General features: G+C 37.1%; 1 protein-coding gene across 1 annotated transcript in view; it reads right to left on the bottom strand.

The window, feature by feature from the left end:
- Positions 1–26,211, bottom strand: part of PKD (serine/threonine-protein kinase D3) — a 310,331-nt gene that overhangs the window by 93,886 nt on the left and 190,234 nt on the right. Inside the window, exon 8 of the mRNA XM_067138812.2 lies at positions 25,066–25,115. Within this exon, the coding sequence (XP_066994913.1) occupies positions 25,066–25,115 (50 nt within the window). The remainder of the gene's footprint in view (positions 1–25,065; positions 25,116–26,211) is intronic.

Genomic DNA, 26,211 nt, shown 5'->3' with positions numbered 1-26,211 from the left:
ACAGGCCAAAGCAACAGCAATTGTTACCAATGAACTTCAGCCTTTTTCTGTGAAAGAACATATCAAAGAACTAGTATAGAAAAATATGTTTTATTCTGTATCTACAGACACATCTAATCATGGTTATGACAAGGTGTTTTCAATAATATTAAGCTACTTTCATTGTGACAAGGGAATTGTGCATGTTATGTTTTGCTGGACTATTACAAAAGACAGTCATGAAACTGCAAATGTTGCATTTGGTCAATTAAAAGATAGATTAGTTGCTCACAATTTGAGTATAAATAATGTGACATAATAAACTGCCGACAGTGCCAATTTCAATTTTGTAAAAAGGTTTCAGTATTTACATTGCTGAAAACTGACACTGAAGGTATTCTGCCTTCATCTTGCTGTGCCCATAAAATCCACAATACAGCTAAGTATGCAACTAAAAATTCCGTCATTTTGACCTTGAAGGTTTTGTAAGTGAGATGTATAATTACTTTTCCTGTCATTCACTAGGGGTAGAAGGGATGTTTTGAATTTTATAACATTGAATGAAGGGAAATAATTAGATATGTACCAAGAAAATGGCTAAGTATTTACCTAGTAGTAGGAGACTTTTAAATTGCTTTCCTGTCATACAGTAATATTTCACTTCACTAAGGGAATAATGTCCTATATCAATCCAATCATTTTTCAATGATGTTGAAAATGGTGACAAAAATATATCCTCAACACGATGGCTGCTGGAGCGGTAAATTGTGCCGTTAAGTGAGTTTCTCATGAAGCCACGAGGGTACAAAGTACTGCTTACAGGTGTTGTTATGTAACTTTCCCTGCCAGGCCAGCAGACCACTGAGCTGTTGACTTCCCTATGCTAACGTACCACTATGGCCTTGCAGCAAATTATGGTGTGCTTCGTTTCCAAATTATAGTTTTTATTTTTATATATTTCAAATTAAATTTGGTAAAAACTTTTTTTGCCTTGAAAAACATAATAGATCAGCCTGAAATGAACACTACTTATCAGAAAGCTCAGACTGAAGGACTAGCGCCATTTTCTACAAGTTCGTGTAGAAAATAGCTTCATTCTTTATAATTAAACTCTCCGGTAACTGGTATAATAACACAGAAATATCTTGCACGTATTTCACACACACCCTACAGTAGAACAATGAGTCCCTTGCGATTGTAGAGTTAAGCGCTAGAAAACAAAGTGACAGTCCATTAGCTACAATGAGTACTATAAAGCAACACAAGCTTTTAGTACCGCTAGACTGTACCGCTCCAGCTATCTAGCCAAAACCATACAGTGAAATTTTCTGTGGGACCACAGTGGTACCTCAGGGTGCTAGGAATTTTCATTGTATTTAGTATGTATATTGAACACTTAAGTGAAATATCACTTTGAATAGGGTTTTACTTCTAATTTACTACATGCACAGTAGAAAGAAAGCCTGGCCACCAGGACATTTCTTACTGTGTGTCCTGGCAGTCAACATGTTGACTGAGTGCTACTAGCAATTTTTCTGTAATGTTCTAAAAGTACTCCACTGTACAATTTTATCTTTGGAAAGAAACGGATTATTAGCATTTGAGGTGTACCATATAATGGAATCACTTAACAAACAGTTAGAAGCAAGAATATCAGGCAAGTTTCTTGGTTTCAAAACAATGATACTCTTTAATGATCTGACTAAAGAAAAAGTACAAAAAGTTCAGAATGAGTTTTTAGGTTGGTATGAAATAACACTGAAATCTCACTCACCTCTTGGTTTGATTTCTCAGATGAAAACATATTATTTAAGATAAGTGATATGTCTTTGAGGAAGGAAATAGACTTTAACATTATTTTGAATGTTGTTCATGATTTAAAATTAGAAATTAAGGAAAGGGAATAAATATACCAGTTTTTAAGAAGGTGGACAAAAAAGAGTGTGATAACTATGGAGGAATGACACTCACATCACAAATACCAAAAATACTGGTAAGGATATTAGATAGGAGAATGAGAAGAAAGATAGGAGAGTTGCAACAGAAACAGTATGGCTTTAGAAGTGGGAGATCTACGGTGGATCCAATATTCAACATGAGGCAATTAATAGAAAAGAATTGGGAATATGGAAAGGACCTGGTCATGACATTCACAGATCTAACAATGGCATACGATAGTGTTCCCAGAGAGAAGGTTTGAGAAATCATGGTCGAAATGAGACTGGGTATACAAACTGTACAAATGGTGCGGGCAATGTACAACTGCATCAGCAGCGTACAGACTCCGGTTGGAAAGATGGAATGGTTTAGAAATGAAACTGGACTAAGACAGGGGAGTGTGCTGTCACCTCTTTTGTTTCTAATGGTTATGGACAAAATTTTAAAGAAGACAAAAGAAGCATATGTGAATAGGGAGATGAATTTATTACTATTTGCGGATAATATTGTGGTCTTGGGAACGAACAGCAAAGAAGTACAAGAACAACTTGATGAACTAAATAAAATTGAAAAGAATGGTATGAAAATCAGCATACAGAAAAGCAAGACCATGGTGATATCAAAAGGAGAAAGACATTGTGAAAATTAGTGGTCAAAGCCTTGAAATTGTTGACAGTTTCAAATACCTACGGTGTGACTTAATACAGAATACAAGGCTGGACATTGAGATTAGCAAGAGGGTGCAGCTGGCCAATGCATTCTACCAGAGTGTAAGAAACCTTGTTTGGAATAAGGAAGTACCAAGGAAGTGTAAAGAGATAATGTACAAAATGCATTATGCACCCATATTGACTTATGCAGCTGAGACCTGGACAGTGACAAGTGGAGATAGGAGTAGAATTCAAGCCAGTGAAATGAAATAACCTAAGAAGTATGATAAGGAAGACAGAGTGAGAAACGAAGATGTTAAAAAGGAAGTCGGAATAGAAAACTTGATTGAGAGAATTGAAAGGAATAAAGGCATTTGATGTCGAAAACATTAACCATGGCACAGACAAGAAATGAAATAATAGCATTATATCAACACTTTGAAAGCTGTTAAAGGAGAGCAATAAAACTTTGATTTCCACCTATTCAATACATTAAAAGCAATTATAAAATTAGGATCTCATCCTTATTTTATTGCTAAATTATTAAACACCAGGACATGTTTCAAAATCAAAATCTCTTTATTTGCAAATGAGGTGTCTACCTCGGTGGCAAATGGTACACTAAAATACATTATTGTCAAGCACTAAATATTAAATTAACATGAGAAGAAAATTTTCCTATAATACAATATTATACAATTTACGCTAACAATTTTTTCTATTAAACACACAGCTCATCCTTAATAAATTTATATTGTTTACAAAATTCCACTTATAATATCTCCTGTACTACTTACAAATATAGTCAACTGATATTCAGTATGTGGAATTACTTCAAATGATACTATACAACTGGTATAAGATTAAACTTTACATTGCATTTATTTACTTTTTTTTTTACCCATTCTGGAACCTAAGTAGCATAATGACCTGCTGCATCTTAACCAGAGCCACTTTTCAGAGTTCCTGAAGGGCCTTCACAGCTACCGTAACGGTCCCAGGGCCCTCGAAGTCCCCACTGTACTTCACCCCTACAGGCAATCCCCTACTTTGGCTGTCCAACTCCTAAGACCAGGGGATGGAATTAATTTATTCACACACAATTTTTTTATTTTAACCTGCACTGGTCGAATGCCCTCTAACACTTCATTTATTTTCTCTGTTGCAGTTAATTCTCTTCTTGAATATCTGTACAGATTTTGGAAAAGGATCAAACACTACCCCTGGTAAACTGTTACACTTCTTCACGCCCTTCCCAATGAATGAAAATTTACCCCAATCGCTTCTGCTGAAATTCCTTCTAATTTTATATTTGTGGTCTGTCCTGCCGATATAATTATTTTCAAACTGAAGCCTCACATGGACATCTCCCCAGGCTTCTTCTCTTGTATAGGCTCTATATAATCCTATAAGTATAGTTTTCTCCCTTCTCTTACTTAAAGTTTCCCACCCAAGTTTCTTTAACATTTTTGATACACTACTCTTTCTCCTGAAATCCCCTGTTACAAATCTTGCTGCTTTCCTCTGCACACTATCTATTTCTTTTATTAGGTATTCTTGGTGAGGATCCCAAACACTGTTTGCATATTCCAATAATGGACGAACCATACTTAAGTAACTTTTTTCTTTTAATTCTGTATGCTTTCCCAACAATGTCATCAACATGACACTTCCAGTGCAAATTACTTTCAAATCTCACACCTAAGTATTTGCACTTGCCATATTTTGGGATAACTACCTCATCCAATGTATATTCAATTCAGTTTTAAAGCTCCTGTTTGTAAAAGTTGTAACAGTTGATTTGCCTTCATTAACCTTCATTCAAATTCTGAACATCTTCAGCCATATACATTCTTAACAAGATTAAAACCGATAACATTATTCTATAAATTACACTTATTGTTTACTGTTAACAAACTTAACCATAATATTAAAATTATCTTAAAGCTTTATATTTTAAGTCGTCTTATTAAAAACAATATAACTATTTGTTGTGTTTGAAACTTTAAAACCTTGTTCTAATATTTGAAATACAATGTCACTAGTTAGTCTCATGTATAAATACGGTACATTTACAATCTGTTAAAATTGTTGAATGTCTTAAAATTATTTGTTGGAATACACATTAAAATAATTTTGTTACTATTGGCGTGAGCGTTTTCACACATTGTACCTATGGAAATGAAATCTTAGCACACTCTCAAAACAGCTGAGTTTAGGCGTGACAAATATTCATTTCGTCCGTAAAATGACAATCTGAAGCACACTGTTGATTGTAGGTTATAAATTTTCCATACTTTAAATATTAAACGTCCAATTTTTCAAATTCACGAACTGCTTGTAGACTTTATCATTGTAGGGCAATTCTACAGACATTATCAAGGACTCCGTCAAATGGTGACAGTCAATTTTGATAATAAGCAAGTGGTAAACCCATCGAATTTTACGTTAAGTAAGTTTGTTGACATTTCCCTTCTAAATCTGCCTGTATTTACGTTAGTGCACTCAGCCAGCTGTTTGACGACTGCTTGCGCTCCTCGTGTAGTTGAGCGCCAGCGTGAAACAAAAATACAGGAAGTGGCTCATTCAGAAGCGGTTGGCATCTCTTCAAACCACTATGAGGAAAACAACAGTACTGTAAGCAATGCATTTTGTAAAATCATCCTGGGATTCAGTTGAACTGAACACCATCAAGAAGTGTTTTACGCTGGTTTCTGTCGTTGTTGCAAATGACGTCATGCCTGTAGGCGGAAACCTTGGGGCAAGTGATGAATGGCAACAGATAGCGGGCGAAGATAACAATGTAAGCTTTCATGCTTATATAGACTGTGATGACAGTGTTGTGGTCTGTCAGTCTCTGATGACTGACAAAACTGTTGATCAGCAGACGGCCTTAAATGACAGGAAGAAAGTGAAGAAGAGGATGAACCAGAACCCACACCAGTACCTACACTTTCAAAAGCACTAGAAGCAATGGACACAGTTTTGTTGTTGATGATGATTATGACATGGCTTTATGAAGAAGATGGATTCAGTTCTATGTAAACTCGGACAAAAGAAAGCCCACTCTGAGTATGTTTTTCAAAGCTGTGTATTGTGTAGTATTATTATTTTGAAATACATTATTATGTGCCGTTTAATGTGGAGTAGTTGGAATACATTGTGGTATTGACCTACAGTAATTCATTTTCATTTTGATTATGTTATTTACTCCCCATGTAAGTTACTGATAACCTACACTTATGTTGAGACCGTATTAGTGCACGTAACTAATTATTAAGCTTGGCGATTTAACGTTCAAGTCTACACCGCATTCTTTTTTACATGTTGTAAATACAGTACAGCATCTTACGGTAGTACGTTTTCCTGCAACTGATGTCCAAATTTTTCAGTCCCTTCAAAAACGTACTAAAAAAGTTCTACTGTAGATCTGTGAAAAGCGAGATTTTGATCATGATGAGAGGTAACAGAACATCCAGCGGAGTGATATGAATAGGATTTTTTTTTTTTTTTTTTTGCTAAGGGCTTTACGTCGCACCGACACAGATAGGTCTTACGGCGACGATGTGATAGAAAAGACCTAGGAGTTGGAAGGAATCGGCTGTGGCCTTAATTAAGGTACAGCCCCAGTATTTGCCTGGTGTGAAAATGGGAAACCACGGAAAACCATCATCAGGGCTGCCGATAGTGGGATTCGAACCTACTATCTCCCGGATGCAAGCTGAATAGGAATTGAACCTCTTGAAGTAGTGAAAGGATTTTAAATATTTGGACTCCATGATTTCACAGGATGGAAATTTAGATGGAGAAATTAATTTAACACATGGGTGACGGGCCCCAAGCAATCTCGTAGTACACTCTCCAGCGGTAGGTGACGAGCCTTTGATTCACGACATCGTTTTCGGTCTCCCTGTGACATCTCTTGATCATGCATGGAACTATTTCGGACTTGCACATTGAGTAGAATAAATTGTAGATGTACATCTGCCACTTTTCTTTTATTCACGGCCTTCTTTTATTCTTTGATTTAGTTTTGAAACGTCGACTTACTTTCTGCCGGTTCAGTCAATAATAAGATGGAGCACTGGCGTAATAGTGTTAGCTGACGACGATATTTTAGAAGAATTATACGCTGATGATCGTTCAAATGGATATAGTGATTGTGAATTAGTGGAAACTTAATGTGAGAGTGATATTCAAGCCCCTACATGCTGTAATTTACATAGTGTGTTCTGTGTAGTGTTGTGAATAGAATAGAATTTTCTTGAAAATGGTACTAAATCCTTTCTTGAAAACGGTACTAAATCCTCCAAGTTCTTCCTAAGAAAATATGGCAAGGAATTCTATCATTTCTGCCAAAATAGAGGAGATGTTATCACACATGTTAAAAGACAGAATTGCAGAATAGCAGTAGCCAGTGACACGTAGCAGATTCTGTAACTTTTTCGACATACAGTACACAGCTACACATGTATCTGTGGCTAGTTATCATTAAGATAGTGGTTCAGACGATGAATACACTCTGTCCGATTCTAGTTGTAAAACCTCCAGTGACAATGAACCTGCTCTCGAGAAGAGGTGTATTGCTCAATTATCTAGTATACCCCGGATGGTACGGATAACGTGAGGACTATTCCAATGCCAGCAACAAATTTATGTAAAAATAATTTGCAAATTGGCCTCTTTTGTCCAAGTCATTTTGCTGTAATCGTACCTTCAAAATCTTATTTCAGGGGCAAGAATAGCGACCAGTGGATTCCAGTACTATGTTCTTTAGCAACCAGAACAGCTAGAAGGACAGCTAGATTCAGTCGACTGTTTTTCATTATTTATAAATGAAAAAATATTACAGTTTATTGTTATACATATCAATTAGAAAATAAGAAGAAAGCAAACTAAGTACTGAATGTTAAGTGCAACTATACCCGAAACTTGTGTTGAGGAGGTGAGAGGTATAGTTGGACTGTTAATTTTATCTGCTGCACTTAAAGACAATCATCCACCAACTGATGAAATGATTGACTCAAGTTTGAGTGGTTCTGTGTACAAAGCAACATGCAGTAAGGACAGATTTAAATTCTTATTAGACAGCATGTGTTTGGATGATAAAGACAAGGGCCAACTGCCAACAAAATGACCCCTTTGCACACATACGTGAGATATGGGATATATTCTTCGCTAATTCTTCCAATTACTGTAACTATACTGCTGGTCCATAGCCATGCTGAAACACCGGATCCCATGATATCTCCGAAGTTAAGGTACATTGGGTGTGGTCAAGACTTGGATGGGTTGCCACACGCTGTTGGCGGGGGGTAAGGGAATGGAGAAGCGGAAAGGAACTGGCCACCCTACCATACGTAAACTCCGGCTCAGGCACACCTCTGCGGAGGTTTGGACCTGCCTTCAGGCAGAATACACCCTTACTTACTGCTGGTTCAAGCGTTACAGTTGATGAGCAACTACTAGCTTTTCGAGGTCGGTGCAAATTTCGTATGTACATTCCAAATAAGCTAGCCAAGTATGGAATAAACTTAGTAATGATGTGCGATGTGGCTACCAAGTCTTGTATATCTTGTCATGTGGTGGCTACCAAGTACATGATGAACGCTATTCCGTACTTGGAAAGGGGACAACTGTCGGTGGGATTCCACTCAGAGTTTTTTGTCGAAGAACTTACAAAACAATTCATAGGAGCAACAGAAATGTGACGACAGATAATGGGTTCATATCTGTTCTTTTGGCAGATGAGTTACTGAATAATAATCATCATTAATATCACCACCATCATATGCCGTTTCCAGATGTTGGCTGGGTCTGCTTGGAACATATGCTTCTACTTCTCCTCTTATCTTCCCACCACTTATACATCTTTACTCTTCCCTAATCCTCTCCTTTTCTCTGCACACACTCTTCCACTCCTTTTGTCCACCTGTCTCTTGGTCTTCCTTTAGGTCGTTTTCCTGTTACCGCCATTTCATGCATCCTCCTGGGTATCCTTTCCTCTGTCATTCTTTTCAAGTGTTTGTACCATCCAGGCCAAGACACCTGTATCCTGTTCTGCAATGGCTCTTCTTTTACTATACCTTTAACCTGCTCATTTCTCATCTTATCCATTCTTGTCGCTCCTATCCTGCTTCTCAGAAATTTCATTCCACTTGGCTGTAACCTAGTCGTGGCTCTCTACTTCACTACCAACATTTCTGTTGCATACATCAGAATAGGTACATAGTATGTCTTATATATTATTATTATTATTATTATTATTATTATTATTATTATTATTATTATTATTATTATTATTATTATTATTATCACTCTTTTGCTTCTCTGATGGGCATCCTTACTCCAGACCAAGCTTCTGACACTTTTCAAGAATGCTCCTGCTTGTCTTCCATTCTTGATTATTTCCTTATCATTTCTTCCACTTTCCTATCCGACACTTCCCAGGTACTTCAAACCCTCTACCTTCCTAAGCTGTTTCCCTCCAAGCATTATCCCACTGGTAGTTCTCTCCTCCTTTCTAGTTGTGATCACGATCTTATTCTTTTTGACATTACATTTCATTCCATAATGTTCCACCCCATTATCCCATGCATCTGACTGTTCCTGGATATCCTCTTCTTTTTTTCCCCCATGTTAACCAGTCATCTGCAAACATCAACACTTTCATTTTTCCTTCCCCAATATTCCTTGCCAATTTTGTCTATAATTCGTCCATTAGGATTACTACAACGAAGAACAAAGGTAACAGAGCACTTCTTTGTCTTAATCCACGGTTTTGCTCAAACCAGTCTGTTCTCTCTCCACCTTTCACACAACTGACACTCCTTTGGTACATCTCCCTCATTCTTTCTATTGTCTGCTTCTGGACACCTTTTTTCTGTAAGGCTTCCCATACCTTGTTGTTGCACATATGATTATATGCTTTCTCAAAGTCCAAGAAGGCACTATTTAAAGTTAAGAACTTCATATTTAGGTTCCGTATTGAAGCAGAATTCACATCAAAGAAAAGTACAATAAGTTCCACCTTTTCAATACATTATATTATGTGACAGTTTTACGTTACAGTTAAACCTTCACATTTTTATACACTCGGGACCGGTTTCGACAGTGTACCTGTCATCATCAGCCAAGAACAATTAATCGAGGACAATAAACCTTACAATACTTCAGGTATGATATAACAGTGAATATAAAATTATACATTATCTATCTACAAAAAGGTGTGAACATGTCCAGGTAAAAAATCACGATTTAAGAAAAATCATAGTCCTGTAGGGTGTACACTTATAAAATTTCTAATTAAAATAACGTGTTAAAAACCTGCTGTTATATTATAGCTATAGCAGAGATGTTTATAGGTGTAAATCTATGGAGTTTTGGCACTCAAGACATATAGCTATGTTTGACAAGTTAAAGTGTTCAAACATTTAGTTAAATGGTGTTCCACTTAGAATATGTGATACAGTTCAGCTGAGGTTATAGTAATATGTTTGTAGGCTTAGTTTGGTATTTTTAACACTCGGGACATATAGCCATGTGTGACAAGTTAAAAGTTGATAAAACATTTAGTTAATGGTGTTCCACTTAAAATATATGGTAAAGTTCAGCTGAAGCTACAACTTGGACTTGAGGAGCAGATAATTTTGTAAAATATCAATATAAGTAGAAATGAACAATTTGAATGGGTCACTGCTTGTTGATGTAGATGATCAGCGAGTCCTATTAAACAATTATACATGTCGACATGTGGTTGTATATCATCTTGCTGAGAAGTAACAATTCCACTACGTTCCGTCTACCATCAACTTGGCACCTGAGGTTCCGACTTGGATCAGGATCCCTTCTAGTCAATTTATGTAATCACAACCTACAACATAAGATCTACAAGCACCATTTTAGCCAGGACCTTTGTTACTTCTCAGCAAGATGATATACAACCACATGTCGACATGTATAATTGTTTAATAGGACTCGCTGATCATCTACATCAACAAGCAGTGACCCATTCAAATTGTTCATTTCTACTTATATTGATATTTTACAAAATTATCTGCTCCTCAAGTCCAAGTTGTAGCTTCAGCTGAACTTTACCATATATTTTAAGTGGAACACCATTAACTAAATGTTTTATCAACTTTTAACTTGTCACACATGGCTATATGTCCCGAGTGTTAAAAATACCAAACTAAGCCTACAAACATATTACTATAACCTCAGCTGAACTGTATCACATATTCTAAGTGGAACACCATTTAACTAAATGTTTGAACACTTTAACTTGTCAAACATAGCTATATGTCTTGAGTGCCAAAACTCCATAGATTTACACCTATAAACATCTCTGCTATAGCTATAATATAACAGCAGGTTTTTAACACGTTATTTTAATTAGAAATTTTATAAGTGTACACCCTACAGGACTATGATTTTTCTTAAATCGTGATTTTTTACCTGGACATGTTCACACCTTTTTGTAGATAGATAATGTATAATTTTATATTCACTGTTATATCATACCTGAAGTATTGTAAGGTTTATTGTCCTCGATTAATTGTTCTTGGCTGATGATGACAGGTACACTGTCGAAACCGGTCCCGAGTGTATAAAAATGTGAAGGTTTAACTGTAACGTAAAACTGTCACATAATATAATGTATTGAAAAGGTGGAACTTATTGTACTTTTCTTTGATGTCAAGAAGGCACTCCTAATGATGCTTTTGCAGTTGTCTTAGTGGGAATATAAGGTCTACTGTGGACCTTCCTGATCTGAAGCTATACTGCTCTTCTCTTACCTTTTTTCTTCTACCCTATTTCTGATTCTGTTCTCCAGAATCTTTTCAAACACCTTTGTACAGTGACATATCTATGTGGCTCCCCTATCGTTTTTAAAATCTTTCCTATTTTTCTTCTTGAAGATGGGTATCATTACTCCCTTTTTCCAGTCTTCAGGGGTCTTCCTCTCTTTCCATACTATCAACACATGATAAAGCCACTGTTTCCCTCTCTTTCCAGTTGCCTTCACCATCTCAATACTCACCTCATCTAAACCTGGGGATTTCCCTCCTTTCACATCTTGTCCAGTGCTACGTCCAATTCCCCCCATGTTAAGTCTTTTTCTATTTCCAGGTTTCTTCCTTCGTCCATGCTTAAACTTTCCTGCTCAATGCATCCTTCTGGGTTCAGTAAATCTTCAAAATATTCCTTCCATATCCATTTGAGTTTCTCTTTTTCCTTCCACAAGTCCAACCCCTCGTCCACAGCGTGAGGGATGGGCAGTGTCATAAAGTAGGGAACAGCCTGTGAGGGTGAAGTACTGTGGGGACTAAGTGTGCCCCGAGACCATTACGGTAGCTGTGAAGGCCCTACAGGAATCCTGCAAAAGATGGTGTCTGACGGGACTCCAGTGAAGTCACGATAGACCTAACAAGTCGGTGATTGTTTCAGGGAAACAAGGAACATTACTGAATGAACCCTACAAACTAACCATTGCAAGAACTTTGCAAAAGAACAAAAGGGAAATTCCTCCTGAAATGCTGGCTACTACGCAACGCAAGGTACGGTAATATATTTTCTGTTTTGACAAGGAAAAAAACCCTGGTGCTGTACATGTCTAAATTTAAGAAATTGGTGATTTTAATATCCACGATACATGAAGGGCTGGTGTATCCTCAGAAAACAATGAAGCTGAAATTATAAACTGTTGTAATGGTACTAAATCTGGCGTGGATACTTTTGACCAAATATGTTCCAGCATGCACTCCAGCAGAAAAACATGAAGGTGACCAATGTGTGTCTTTTATGGGATTATACATGCAGGCTGTATTAATTCATGGGTTATTCACTGCCACAAAGCACAATGGATAAAACAGAAAGGTCAGCCAGTGTAAATTCATTCTTGGCTTGCACAGTGTTCTTACACAAACATGGACGGAGAAAAGCAGGAGTATTCCAAATTTGCTGCAATTCATCATCATCATCATCATCATCATCATCAGTTTACCCTTCCAGCAAGCCGGGTAGGGTGTTTAAAAACGAGCGTCTTCCAAAGTTGCGTTTTCAAAAACATTTCATTATCCAAGACAGATTCCCAACTCCATCCTCTTCTCTCCACGTCTTCCCTCAGTTGGTCCATCCATCTTCTTCTTGGTCTTCCAGCTGGTCTTGTACCTGTTATTCTCTTTTCCAAATAAGCACATGATAACCTTGTGGTATTTATTTATTTATTAATTATTTGTCTTTTTGAAAGTACACAGGCAGTAAGCCCAATACAGTACCTTCTTAACACAACAGTACTTATAATGCATACATGTAAGTAAAGATAAATACATAATAACAATGCTGAAGATAATAAAGACAAGGAAGAAGAATGAATGGAAAACACATATACAGAGAAAATGACAATCCAGAGTACAACAATGATTATTTCTACACTATAAAAATACAGGAATTGAAACAAGGATATAATAAAGTAGTAAGTGACTATATTAATAAATAAGTTAAAGAGCACCTATTATATAGGAAAGGAGTCTGAATTTACAAATTAGAAACACAGGCCCTTAAATGTGAATTAATGACAGTGTGTGATTCTGAAAATAAATCTATTCCTGCAGCAAATGTGTTGTAAAATCGTAGCATTTTAATAAATGGCGAGTTCAAGTGATGAGATGTTCTTGATCTTGGAACTTGAAATACTGTGTTCATGTGAGCTCCAGCTCGTGGAACATGAAATGAGATAAAATTGAGCAGTCCTATGGAATTAAATTTATTTCTTACGATTTTGTTTAATGTTTTTAGAGAAATAACGATTCTTCTGTTGCGCAACGACCTAAGGTTAAAGTTACTTCTTAAATACCGTGTTGATGTACCAAAAGGGCAAAATGTCTTATTTGTTTTATAATACAGATACCGCAAAAACTTGTTTTGAACAACTTCAATAGTATGTATTTGTTCGTTAGAACACGGGTCCCAAATTACAGATGCATATTCTAATTTACTCCTAACAAGGCTAGTAAATATAAAAATCGATGATTGAGTAAATAATTTAGAACTCCTTATTACAAACCTGAGCATACGGTTGGCCTCGTTCGTTATTTTTGTAATATGGGTGTTGAATGTTAATTTTTCATCAAATATTACTCCTAAGTCTCTTATTGCCGAAACTGTTCCTAGTTTGGTATCCTTTATATAGCACGATGCAATCGTACCTTTCTTTTTCCTGGTAAAAGTTACTGATTTACATTTCTTTACATTGAGAGACATATGATTCATATCGCACCATTGTACAACACGATCAATGTCCTGCTGTAGCTCATCTTCATCCTTCTTGTGATGTATAACTTTAAATAGTTTTACATCATCAGCAAACAGCAAACAACTGGCATGACGAAGATTATTCGGCAAGTCGTTAACCAAAATTAAAAATAGAAGGGGACCCAAATTAAATCCTTGAGGAACACCGGAGTAACTAATGAAGTTGTCTGAGACTTCGCCTTTAAAAGACACAAACTGACGTCGATCTTTCAGGTAAGTACATAACATTCGAAATAGTGGTTTCGAGAACCCAAACTGGTGCATTTTTTGGACAAGAATTTTATGATCTACCTTGTCGAATGCTTTTTCGAAGTCTGTATAAACAACATCCGTTCTTCCGTTGTTATCCAATACATCATACAGTGTCTGAGTAAATCCTACAAGATTTGTAATAACAGATCTATTAGGCAAAAATCCATGCTGAAATTTTGAAATACCTGCCTTAATGTGATTATAGATCTTAAAATATAGTATATGTTCATATACTTTTGCAAAGGCGTCAATAATGGAAACAGGGCGGTAGTTAGATACATTTTCATGAACACCTGCCTTCGGAACTGGTGTAATTTTTTATATTTTCCACCTTTCAGGAAAGCAAGACATTTTTAATGAAAGGTTGAAAATGAAGGTTAGCTGTGGAACCAGTATTTCAGCACATCCTTTAATTATATAAGGTGGGATGTTATCTGGACCGTTTGCCTTTTTAGGTTTTAGTTTTCCATTAATGACTCTTTTTACCTCCTCTTCTGATATAGAAGTAATATTGAGCACATCCTTGCGCAACATTTCCAGTTTCATACCTGTTGTCGTTATAGAAATAGGCATTATCACCTATTCGCGTTTCTCTTTTATTACTAGTAAACGTCCAGAAATTATTAACATTGTGTTTTATTCCATTTTCTAAGTTGTGAATATATATATATTTTTTTGCTAGGGGGTTTACGTCGCACCGACACAGATAGGTCTTATGGCGACGATGGGATAGGAAAGGCCTAGGAGTTGGAAGGAAGCGGCCGTGGCCTTAATTAAGGTACAGCCCTAGCATTTGCCTGGTGTGAAAATGGGAAACCACAGAAAACCATTTTCAGGGCTGCCAATAGTGGGATTCGAACCTACTATCTCCCGGATGCAAGCTCACAGCCGCGCGCCTCTACGCGCACGGCCAACTCGCCCGGTAATATATATTTTATATGCAATGTTTATTTTAGATTTTAGTTCACTTTTAAGCTGCCTAAATCGATCGTCATAATGTTTTGAAAACTTTCTCTTCCTAGCACATTTCTTTTTTCGCTTTAGAGTTTGGATAATATCATGTGTAAACCATACAGGATATTTGGATTTTTGAATGAGATTCCTCTTGGGAATGCATACATCAAAACATTTGTAGAGTGAGGTGTAAAAGAAATCTACTGCAAGGTCAACGTTCTCAAAGGAATACAACGGGTTCCAGTCAAAGTTACGCACTTCACAGTAAAGTTTCATAAAATCTGCATTTTTCAAGTCGTAATATTCACGGCATATGTTCTTAAAAAGGGGAAGTTTCCTGGTTGGTAACGATAATAAAGAGAGTGCGGGATGATGCAAATCTTCTGGTACCAGTACGAATTCTTCATGTTTTATATTAATTGGTATGTTGGCCAAAACCAAGTCTAGTGTTCTAGAGTTAAAATTGAGAACATTGTTACATGATTTCAATCCTAAATACGACATGAAATTTGCTAGACTACGACTGGCCGTTGATCCTTCAGTAAAATTATAATTTACATCATTGATTTCAGCTAAATTAAAATCACCCATAATGATGCAATCGGACATTATAAGGTGATCAATGTTTTCGACATAGTTAATGTAATCCTGATATACAGAGTAGCCGGAAGAGGGAGTTATATAGACAACATTTATAAATAACTTTCGCTTGTTACCGAGAATTTGAAGAGTAAGAGATTCACATTGTTGACTATTGTAAACAGAGGATAGCTTAACACGGTATCCCTTTTTAATAGCTATTAATACTCCACCTCCACGTGACTTTCCTGTTAGTGATGTGTCCCTATCGTTTCTAAATACTACATATCAATCATCGAATAATTCGCTATCAAATACATCATTTGCCAAGAACATTTCAGTTAACACTAGTACATCAAATGAACAGCACAGGAGATTTTGAAGAAATAACTCACACTTGGTTCGAAGTCCTCTAACATTTTGGTAGTAAATTGACAAATTGTTCACAGACATTTAAAAGGCAATAACATTGTTAAATAAAATGTAGAAGTTAACAAATGACTGATCATAGGAAAATATTCAAACATTAAGGGTAGTAAAGGAAACCAAAATGCATTACAGTTTACCTAAATCTTCGACACTACGAAGGACATGAACAGGGCTACCGTCTTCTTTCCTGATCATTATTTTTCCATTGTTATTAACCCATAGATATTTGTAATCTTTGTCGTGCTGCAGCTGTTTTGCCTTAGCAAACAGAATTCTCCTCCCTGGGGATAAGGACTGATTAATATACACAGGATTAGCAACTGTAAAGCCTAGGTGAGAAGTGCATAAGTTTCTTTTGATTTTTCGCCTCTCAAGGAGCTGTTCCTTATGACATCTGCGAACGAACTTCACAATAATGCCTGCAGTTGGACGATTGTTGACCTTTTTTAATCTATGGCAAGCATCAATCATGTCCTCTTTAAGCTCAACATCTAAGACCCTAGCGACATTTATGACGGTCTGAACGTTTTCATTAGGAACCTCGGGAATAACATATATTTCAAGAGTATTTACCCTAGAATATTGTTCACTGTCATCACATCGGATCGAAAGGTCATTTACTGTTTTCTGGAGCTGCTGATTTTCGGATAACAGATTGTCAATTATCGTTTGCTGTCTTGCTATTATTGCTTCCTGATTATCAAGAAGTTTCTGATGCTCATCTAATCTCTCGTGGCAGACATTAATTGAATTACCTAGCTGTCTTTTAATACCATATCCTCCTTCAGAGTAACCAGAAGTTCATAGATGTCACCAACAGATGGCATCTCAGCTACTGACATTTCATCACTCACAGAGCTCGATCTTTTTTTACTATGACAAGCTTTGCACCTCCTTTTATGACCACTGGATGAGAATAACTTCAAGTCTCTGTCTTGGAGATTTACACATTTAGAATGAAACCATTTACTGCAATTAGAACACTGTATTTTAGCAGTGGTATCCTGCCTGGATACGGATTTTCCACACTCCAAACAGGTGCTCATCGCAAGCGTAGGCAAGGTCGATATCTCGAACAAACAGTGAAGAACGTACTCCGGTGTTTTGAATTCATTGGGTTTGCAACACTGACCGCCTAATGCTCACATACAATATCCTTTATAAAGAGTACAAATTAAACCAGTATTACGGCTATCTACCAGCGAAACTTAGTGTTATTACTGTTCGTTGAAACTTACTACATCGGTAGACACGCCTCCAAGTCAGGAAACCAGCATAATCAGCAAAAATAACACATTTACACCGGAGCACTATTCACACACGTCCTCACTCAACTGCCATCACTCATAGTTCCTTTAGTTCCTTTAACCAGAAGTTCATAGTTCCTTTAAAATGGTATTCATGGTATTCATTCGTTTAACATGCCCAAACCATTTAAGTCTAGATGACCTAAGTCTTTCCTTCATCGATTCATTTAGACCTAGGTTAGATCGGATCTCATCATTTTTCACATGATCAAGTGGGATCTTTTGGAGGGCTGTTTTAAGAAATTTCATTTCACAGGCTTGAATCCTACTACAATCCTCTGATGTTAGTGTGCAGGTTTCCAGAGAATATGTAAGGATGGGAATGAAATATGACTTGTACAGGGTTATTTTTGTTCTTTGTGAGACCTTCTCATCCCATAGTAGGTGTCTAACGATTCTGCAAAAGTTAGAGCCTTTGGTTACTCTGTTTGTTATTTCTATCTCAGCTCTGTTATTATTAGCCATTATGCTTTCTAAATAACTGAATTGGTGTACTACTTCAACCTGGTGGTCCTGTATTTTTATGCTGCATTCTGTATTATGTCTGCTGATTTTCAATGCTACTGTTTTTGATGGGTTCAATTTCATTCCATAATCTTCAAACTTCTTACAACATGCATTCAGATTATTTTGCACTCCCTTCTCTGTTTCATCCCATATTGCCACATCGTTTGCAAACACCAGAGCCTGAAGATCTTTATTACCTTTTTCTTTTAGTTCCTTTAAAATGGTATCCATAACTGCTATGAATAGAAGAGGTGATAAGGCACTTCCCTGTTGTACTCCTTTGATTGTATTGAACCATTCAGAGTGACTATCTCCAATTCTGACACAGCTTTTACAATTAGTATATAGCATTTGGATCTTCCTAATAAGGTACTCCAGTACACCAAGTTTTCTAAGACTTTTCCAAATAGTTGATCTAGGAACATTATCATATGCCTTTTCAAGGTCCATAAACACAATAATTAGGTCTTTTCCTCTTTCCCAGTATTTCTCTGCCAACATCCTCAAAGTAAATATCAGATCTGTTGTGCTTCTTCCAGTCCTAAAGCCATGTTGTTCCTCTTCTAAGATAGACTCTAGTATATCCCTTACTCTGGCGTCAATGATCTTCTCCATAATTTTAAGGCCATCTGATAAGAGGGTAATACCTCTGTAATTTTCACTTTTCCTTCTACTCCCTTTCTTAAAGATAGGAACTATCACCCCTTTTGTCCAATCTTCAGGTATTTCGTTATCCTTCCATATTGTTCTGAGAACTCTATACAGCCACTGTATTCCTGGCGGACCAGCAGCTTTAATCATGTCAGCTGCAATTTCATCAGGTCCTGCTGACTTACCACTTCTCATCCTATGTGGAACTTGCTCTACTTCTGTCCATGTAATTGGGATATCTTCCTCTACTGTTTTCTGTCCTACATCCTCAATAGAGATCTCTTTAGGGCCATTTAGGAGCTTGTCAAAATACTGCCCCATTGTATCTGTGATATCTTTCATATTGCAAACTATATTCCCATCTGCTGTCTCCAGAGCTGTAACTGCTTCTTTATCTGATCTTTTACTTTTTACTATTCCATATATCATTTTCATATTCCCTTTACTGTCTTCTTCCAGTTTAGTTGTAAATTCTTTCCAAATTTTCTCTTTTTCTTCCCATACAATTCTCTTGATTTCCAACTTTCTGTATCTATATTCCTTTGCCATCTCTTCCAATTTATTGTTGTCTATTCGGTTGCTGTTGATTCTTCTGTCAGACTTAGCCATATCAAGAACTTTTTTGGCTTTATTCCTTTTCATTATGGCTTCTTTCAAATTATCATTCCATCAAGATGTTCTTTTCTCTCTCACTCTTCTGCTTGTTCTTCCACATATTTTATCTGCACTACCAACCAGAATTGCCTTAAAATCATTCCATTCTTCATTACCTTTCTTTGTACCTGTTATTGGCATTTTAGCTCTGATTTCCACTTGAAACTGCTGTTTTACTTCCACATCTTTCAATTTCCAGTCTTTAATTCATGGTTTATTTTCTTGTTTATTTTAATAATAGTAGGTTTGGTGACAGGTCTGCAATGAGGAGTCTATGGTCACTATCAAGGCTCTCACTAGGTACCACTTTTACATCATGCACCTTTTCTCCACTTGACCTATCTGTGATGATAAGGTCTATCACCGATCTAAACTGACCATCCCAGCTGTATCTCGTTATCGTGTGGCTACCCCGTTTCTGAAACCACGAGTTCTTCCCCAGAAGTTAGTTTCGTGTACATAGATCAAGCAGAAGTTCACCCTCCTCATTTCTATTACCAAATCCATATGGACCAACAATGCCTTCATAACCTGACCTATCAGTTCCTACCTGGGCATTAAAATCCCCAATTATCATTATGTTCTCTTCATCAATGATGTCCTCCTGTTTTTCTAGGAAGCCTGCTTTTTGGTCATCGCTACAACCCTGCCGGGGAGCATAAACTTGGATTACAGTTTGAGTTTCTTCATTTGGCATATTTTAGCTTTGATTAATTTCTCATTGATGAAGGAGATATCTGTTACACTATCAATGTCTTTATGGAGTATAAAACCAACTCCATTCCTCGCCACTGCAGGATTACCAATCCACTATAATTTATATCCGTCCTCTAACATTCTTGTGTTGTAACCTTTCCAATTGGTTTCACTTAGCCCTAGGATGTGAATATGTCTACGGTTCATTAAATCTGTGATTTTGTTGCATTTTCCTGTTAGAGTCATAATGTTTAAGGTTCCAATCCGAAGCTTGCTTCTATGATCAGTTCTTCTCGTGCATCCTGAATGAACATCGGACATGACGTCATTATTAGTTCCAAGAGTACTTGAAGTATTGTCGACATTCAGAATATGTTTCTTTCCGAGGCCCGTTTTCGTTTTGAAAGCAACTGCATTGTACTCCTGTACTGACTTGCTAGGCCCGACGTACTAGAGGATTTTCTTTCAGGGTGGTCTCCCTTAGCCTTTGGCAGTCCCCTGCCTCACTGCAAGGCAGCAGCTGATGAATTTGTGTGTTATTTCCCACACAAAGGTCTCATCTTATCCAACCTAACGGAAAACTCCTCTGCTCGCAGCTTTTGGTTTTCCCTTAGTTTGCTTGGTTTGGTATCGGCCGCCAGACCCTCGGCCAGACAGTCGCAGGTAGTACTGTCTACTGTCGCATACGATAGCAGAATATATTCTGACCTGACTCTTTTGCTGCAATTAACTTGGACAGTTGGACAACAATGAAGTACTTCTTGGTGAAAATAAGCCTTCTGAAAGTGGGGTTCCAGTCCAAACAAAGGGAACAGTTTGTGCAGTATACCCACCGCTTTTGAGAAGAATGATGACCAATTTCTGTGGACACTGTTGCCACACGATGCGTGTCCAACAATGTACAATGTGCTGTGTTGTGTGCGATATGAGCAATCAAATCAGGCCCATTGTTGTCAAATCTTCATACTTGAGACTGCTTACATTACTTTAACGTACAGTGAAACCTGTTCAAGAGAGAAGTGATCGGGTTCCAACATTTTTCTGATTTGGACGGGTTTCCGTATTATTTAGGTAAATCAAATACAGTATTTAATGTGACATTGTTTGTTATACACTGTTATTATCTGAAAAGTCTTAAAAGTGAAAGGGATGCTATACATTGTGTGAACATTTTCACACTAGGCAATTGTACTTACGTTACAAAGAGTGTCTTATCCATTAGTGAATCTTGATGTAATTCCAATTCACGGCAAAAATTTTGTACACACTTAAAACACTAAAAGTTTAATAACCACATTAAATTAAGAATGAACACTCTAAGGCTACTACAAAACTATTTGTCAATACACACAAATTTATTTCTTGCTGCTGGAGCTCCAAAAGTCAGCTAGCTTCACTTGCTTGATGTTGCGCTGGATTGAACTTTTCTCGACGGATTCTTTAACCCGGCATAAATATTCGTATAGTTCAGGCAAATTTCGTTCGGCAGCGAATTTTTATACACCCTTTTCATGCCGAGAGCTTCACTAATTGTTAGAGATTTCTGGAGAGTCGTCATCAACTTCTGTATCCTCTTCCTTGTTACTTTCCTCATCATTTTGCCCCGATTTTCCTCAAGTCTCTCACCAATGATATCAGTCACAAAATCAGCGGTTTGATATGGCAACACATCACAATCGTCATTGATGTATTGGGCAGCATCCATTTCAAAGTTTCCAGATGAACACACGGATGATATGGCCTGCACACTGTCTTCCACTTCGTCCAAGAGTTCGTTATCTCCAGTGCTGGGAAGAAAATTAGCCTTCCTGAAGCATTTCATGACAGTTTCTTGCTTTATTTTCTATACTGCCATGTGGATCCAGTTCACAGCATCCAGCACAGAAATAGATTTTGCCATGTCACTGGCACTAGCTGCCCCCTCCATCTTCGGAGCTATTGCCTGCAGAACTAGTCTCTTGTAGTGACTTTTAAAAGTGTAGATAACACTTTGGTCCATGGGCTGAGTGATACTGGTAGTGTTCGGTGGAAACCATGCTAGTGTTATGTTGGACAATTTAATGTGTGGGTAGCATGTAGCATTGTCGAGGAATAGCAACACATTATGATTTTCTCTCTTCATTTTGGTATTGAAACTAGTGAGCCATTCCTCCATCAGTGCAGCAGTTATCCATGCCTTTTTGTTTGCTCTCCAGATGACTGGAAGATTACGCAGATCTAGATGTATGAAGCACCGTGGCTTAGCTGATTTTCCTATCACCAAAGGTTTTTCAAGTTTCCCCACCATATTCCCGCAGAGAAAAACAGTCAACCATTCTTTAGATATTTTGCCGCCTACACATTTTTCCCCGCGCAAGAGAGCAACTTTGAAGGAACTGCTCTCTAGAACAAACACATTTCGTCTCCGTTGTAGACGTTGTTTGGAAGAAACTCGTCCAAAAATGTTTTTAGTTTTTCCTGGCCACTCATTAACAACATAAGGTTAACATCACTTGCTTCCCTACACACCTGATTCCGAACTATTATTATCCCCATTTCTAAAGCTTTCGAGCCAACCATTTGAAGCCTCGAATTTTGGCTTATTCAATTTTTTGGCAAGTTCCATGGCTTGGCTTTGAAGAATAGGTCCAGAAATACGCATTTTCTTTGAACGACCATTAACAAACCACCCCCACAGCTGCTCATTAATATCTTCATACCCAGTTAGTTCCTGCTTTCTTTTCATGTCACCATTCTTACCCCCCCCCCCCAGCCACTCGCTCATTATGAGATCTTTGTTTTTCAAAGTGTAATACACCTGTGTTTTACCACAATGAAACTGTAACATTATATCCCAAACACTTCTTTATTCTTTTTCCTTAATTTCTATTACTTTGACTTTGTTGTGTAATGACAGCGCCACATTTTTACGAGATATCTTGCACAAGAATAACCGTGTTCAATCAACCACTTAGAGGGACTGGAAAGTCAGACTGGTCCCCTGTAAACAATGCAATAAAACAGAGGTTCTTGCCACGATTGTCGCTCTCGAACAAAGGAAGGTTGTGTTTACCTCCGCGGCCTACTGTTGCAAGTTGCTTGAAACTACACACTGTTTTAACATAAAATTTACTTCAGCATAGCCTGTTAAAGATGTGAATTCTGTTTTGAAACGTAATTTACTTCAGAATAGCCTGTTAAAAATGTGGATTCTGTTTTGAAAACTCCGCATTGAGCAGCTTTCGTTTTATTCAGAAAAGATAACATGTATTACATAGGATTTTTGTCAGGATCAAGAAAATATTCCATAATAGACAGGATTCTGTGTTATCCAGTGTCCGATTTGGACAGGTTTCACTGTATAAAATTTCATAATTTGTAGCACCATAGAATTTAAATAAAAAGAATCGTAATTTTTATGAGTGATTAGTACTGACGTAACTCCAAGGTAATGTTAGTATTCTAGGGAAAACAGTTATAAATAAAGGGGCAGATGTTTTTAAAATGTCAATTTTTTTCCCTCTGCACTAGGATGTTGCTCAGAAGTACACAAATTCATTATGCGATATAACAAACTATAACAACACATTTTTATTTTGTATTATTTTGCTAACATAAAAAATTATAATGTTTTCTTACATGTGGTTAAATTTGCTAAATAGTTTTCATGACCAGGCAAACTTGACAGCAGTTGTTGTTGACTAAGAAAGAGTTAAGGAAAGGATTTATACCTGTGAGTCTTGGTTGTTTTCTTTTCAAGATGTGCAAAAAACACACTACAGAACTCTGATAATTAGGAGAAAGTATTTCTTAATGTGTCTCAAGCACAAGGAATGTACCAGCCTTCGCCCCCGCCCCTACAGTTAATTAACCCCTGTGTACCTCAGGGCCAAGAACAAATGGAAACGAGAAGGAATTGGAAACAACCGTCATATAACTTCCGCTTCAGTACAGAATTATCCTCCCAAATTGTTCTGTGCAAGAAAAATTCCAAAAGTGAAACCATCACAAAGTGTTCGCTTTTACGATTTGCTTAATGTCACACTGACACAGATAGGTCTTATGGCAACGATGAGATAGAAAAGGACTAGGAGTGGCAAGGACACGACCATGGCCTTAATTAAGACACAGGTCCAGCATTTGCCTGCTGTGATAATGGGGAAATCACAGCAAACCCACTATCTCCTGAATGCAAGCTGACAGCTACATGACCCAATCTGCGCAGCTACTTGCTTGGTATCACAAAGCATATTTTTAATTCAGCTAGTGAATTAATTTGGAAAAGACGTGTTTACAACAGATAGGCATGTTTTATTTTGTAAATCGTACAGTGTTAAAGTGAGTGCAAAAAGGAAGTTTGTTGTACAACAGCACATTAAGCGAAAAAATATACGAAAACTGTAACAAGTGCGGAGAACAAGTGTTCTAAGGTTCTTCACGGGATAAAGTACCACATCCAGCAAATCATGTCCATATTTATATACATTTCCAACTGAATAGAATAAGGAACGGTTACTTAAAAAACCTTTGTTACACAGTCAGTCACCAGAATTCAGTTTGGTCAAATATTTTAAAGTCATTTTTTTTACGACGAGCTGCTCGACTAAGTGGTATGTCCTGAGCTGTCAGTGGTGAGATGGCATGGGAAGATATTAGTAGACAAATAAGCATGAATGGAGTTTTTAAAAGTAGGAAAGATCATAAAATGAAAATAAAGAAGGAATTCAAGGGGATAAATTGGATCAAATATCTGGTTATAGGAAGAGGAGTTGGGTACTGGAAAAATTTATCGCAGGAGATGTTCGATAAACTAACTTCCTCAAAATCATTTAAGAAATGGCTAAGTTATATAACAAATCTGTCTATATAAGACATGATTTGACAATAATTGATTGCTCTTTTTCAATATTAAGAAAAAACTAAGTAAACAAATAATAAAGAATGTGGACGGCAGCCCTAAATGCAGATCAGTGGTGATTGCTTGAGTGATTGAAACTCAGAAGGTTTCAACTAAGTGGTCATCTTGATATACGCCAGGAATTTTAGAGGTGGTTTTAACTTTCTAGTGCTAATGTGAGTGGAAAAGTCCTTCATAAAACTTAATCAAACAAATTCAGGTCAACAAAGAAACCTTTATGAAATTAATAATGTCCAATGACATTTTTAACACTTACCTAGTTGGTCTCTTAGCAGCATCTGCCTCATCAATTGATGGAATCATATCCTAAAAAAAAAAGAAGGAAAAGTAGTTAGCTACATCTGTATAGTAAATGATCTCTCGGCTATCAAACCTATTTCATCTATTAAAAAAATGAATAGTAGTCTACCATCGTCATAATGTATTTCCCTCAGGGTTGGGATGCTTATGGCACCTTTCAATCTTCTTCTAACCAACTACCACATTTCTTGCTTAATTGTGTTCCAGTCCAGGTTTCTTCTTGCTATTTTTGATCATTTTCAACCACCCTAGTCTGGGTCTCCCTCTTGCCCTCCCTCCTCCTACCTAGATCTCCATCATCTGCTTTGGCATCCTTCGCTCTTCCATCCTCTTAACAAACCATCTAAGTTTATCCCCCTTCATTCTGTCATAAAGCTTTTCCTATCTGATTTTCTTCCTGATATCCTCATTTCTTACTCTGTCCTTTCTGCCACATATCATACTTCAGAAAAATTTAATTTCACCGACCTGGATTTTATTCTTTGTCAGTGTCATGGGAGGCTAGGGGTACCAGATCCATAATAGACTATATCTTACCAGACTTCGAATTCAGGGAATCTGTTAGGAATGTATAAATTTTCCGGGGATTTTTCGATGATACAGACCACTATCTAATCTGTAGTGAACTAAGTATCTCTAGGCCTAAGGTACAGAAAGTGAAATCTGTCTGCAAACGAATAAGGGTAGAAAATCTCCAGGATGAGGAAATTAGACAGAAGTACAAGGATATGATTAGTGAGAAGTTTCAAACAGTAGACAGTAAGCAGGTTCACAATATAGAAAGTGAATGGGTGGCATACAGGGATGCTGTAGTAGAAACAGCAAGGGAATGCCTAGGAACAACTGTGTGTAAAGATGGGAAAAGGTGAACATCTTGGTGGAATGACAAAGTGAGAGCAGCTTGTAAACGGAAAAAGAAGGCTTATCAGAAATGGCTCCAAACAAGGGCTGAGTCAGACAGGGATTTGTACGTAGATGAAAGTAACAGAGCGAAAAAAATAGTTGTTGAATCCAAAAAGAAGTCGTGGGAAGATTTTGGTAATAACCTGGAAAGGCTAGGTCAAGCAGCAGTGAAACCTTTCTGGACAGTAATAAAGGATCT

This window comes from Anabrus simplex, chromosome 1, assembly GCF_040414725.1.
Source record: "Anabrus simplex isolate iqAnaSimp1 chromosome 1, ASM4041472v1, whole genome shotgun sequence".
Classification (NCBI taxonomy): domain Eukaryota; kingdom Metazoa; phylum Arthropoda; class Insecta; order Orthoptera; family Tettigoniidae; genus Anabrus; species Anabrus simplex.
The sequence above is the reverse complement of the archived record's forward strand: the minus strand, read 5'-3'. Positions and strand labels throughout refer to the sequence as shown.